We start from the raw sequence: 2,169 nt of genomic DNA on the forward strand, positions 1-2,169 counted from the left end.
CTGTCTTTATTCTGAAATAAAAACCTTTGACGTTACTTTGCATATATGTACATTAATTATAAAATTGATTGGCTTGTGTGCAGGCCTTCACACTCCCTGAGCGAGCCATCAAGTAACTATAAAAAGGCATATATCTTCACTTTCACTTCAGTTATATTTATACCAAAGTATTAACATGCAGCTTATATGTCTTTCTGATGACATAAAAAACTTCGTTTTTTACAATATATAGATTCAATTAACATTGATTTTCAAAAGGTCATAGTTCCCATCGAAAGGGAGAGCGTCGGCCAAGAAGCCTTGTTTAAAATATGAATATTTTTCCTCTCTAATAAGGTATAATCTCTGTGATGCATTAACACAAACTATTTTATATCTGCCTTTCTGATAACATATATAAATATAATCTTTATTTGTGAATATTTGTTAATTAAGCAATATATCAGAGAGCGTGTAGGGTTCGGTGTTCTATGAACGAAAAGGACTGGAGTAGTTTAAATAGCGAACGCATACCAACGAATAACGCTAGTATCTATATAACAAATTTATTGTCATGTGGAATTGATTTAACTTCCAGACACTTTTTTTTAATAAATATTAAATATTTTGTGGCTGTTTATGAAAAATATTATTATAAATACACATTCTACTTGTTAATATTACCAATTAAATTTGCGACAATATGAGCCATGAAATACGACGACTGGATCACTGTGTACAGGAGGCTGTTATGGCAGCAAACACTCTCCAGGCGACCATATATCTTGGATAAGTCGCTCCACACAATTGTCGCTTGGACCGTCGACTTCCTATGGCGTCACCTCTCTCATATTTACGTCTCATTTCGTTATGAAATTAGATTATTTCAGAGTAAAAATAGGTTTGATCATGTTCTACGTGTAGCACCAACATTATAGTAAGTAAATATACCATATTTCTTCATTACTTACGTAATGCTAATACGATTTGGGTAGTTTTGGCCTGATTTGGGCGATTTGGGTAATTGTATGGACCCCAGCCAGTGATGTCCAGCACGAGCATTAAGGGAAAACCTTGACACAAACTGCGCCTATCATAAAGAAGAAGCACCACCATTGACCGCCAAGTGCTCACATCAAGTCTAACTCTAAGAAACAACACTCAAGCCTTGACGCTTCTCCCAACATCCGGGGGAGAAAACCTTCACACAAACTGCACCTGTCATAAAGAAGATGAAGACTCACCAGTGTCCACAGTGTCGGAAGGTATTCACCAGTCATGGAAATATGAAGCGTCACATGACAGTGCATTCAGGTGAGAAACCTCATGAGTGTTCAGAGTGTGGGAAGAGATTCAGTCAGTGTGGACATATGATGTGTCACATGTTAGTACATTCAGGTGAGAAACCTCACGAGTGTCCAGAGTGTGGGAAGAGATTCAATCGTGTTGGAAATATGAAGACTCACATGATGGTGCATACGGATGAGAGACCTTTTCAATGTGCCGAGTGTGGCAAAAAATTTAAAGAACGTGGAATTATAGTAAAGCACATGTTAGTGCATTCAGGTGATAAACCTCATGAGTGTCCAGAGTGTGGGAAGAGATTCAATCGTGTTGGAAATATGAAGACTCACATGATGGTGGTGCATTCAAGTGACAAACCACATGAGTGTCCAGAGTGTGGGAAGAGATTCAATCGTGTTGGAAATATGAAGACTCACATGATGGTGCATTTAGATGACAAACCTCACGAATGTCCAGAGTGTGGGAAGACATTCCGTCACCGTGGACATATAAAGAGGCACAAGATGACACATGCAAATAACAGGCTAAATACTTTGAGTGTGGAAGATAATTAAGAGAATGTTAAAGGATAATGAGGCACATAATGGTATATTAACTTTAACAGTGTGGTGTCATACTGTCAGTTGGATCATGTCGTAGCTCAGTCAATTAAGGCAGCGTCTGGGATGATTTTGGACGTAGGTTCGAATCCTTGTCATGGCCCTTGTGGATTTGTTCAGTTGAATGTTCTTCAGAGGTAATTATATTTTGTTTGAGAAATACACTAAACAATGAATGGTAAAGATCTAAAGATATTTTATTATATTGTTCTTTTATGAAAGTTAGATGACCAAGCAAGAACTAGAGAAGCTGTCACTGTAGGAAAACTCAAAATTGCTTATAAGT

At 37.4% G+C, this 2,169-nt stretch overlaps 1 protein-coding gene across 1 annotated transcript; it reads left to right on the forward strand.

Annotated features, from left to right (window-relative positions):
* The first annotated feature begins 1,433 nt into the window (after positions 1–1,433).
* LOC138371147 (zinc finger protein 253-like) lies at positions 1,434–1,838 on the forward strand. Its single transcript, XM_069335982.1, has one exon. The coding sequence runs from the start codon at positions 1,434–1,436 to the stop codon at positions 1,836–1,838; it is 405 nt and encodes a 134-aa protein (XP_069192083.1).
* Positions 1,839–2,169: the final 331 nt, after the last annotated feature.

Source organism: Procambarus clarkii, chromosome 35, assembly GCF_040958095.1.
Source record: "Procambarus clarkii isolate CNS0578487 chromosome 35, FALCON_Pclarkii_2.0, whole genome shotgun sequence".
Classification (NCBI taxonomy): Eukaryota; Metazoa; Arthropoda; class Malacostraca; order Decapoda; family Cambaridae; genus Procambarus; species Procambarus clarkii.

Bases quoted from the DNA above. Each gene is read 5' to 3' on its own strand.
- LOC138371147 (XM_069335982.1), top strand. From the start codon at position 1,434: ATGAAGACTCACATGATGGTGCATACGGATGAGAGACCTTTTCAATGT.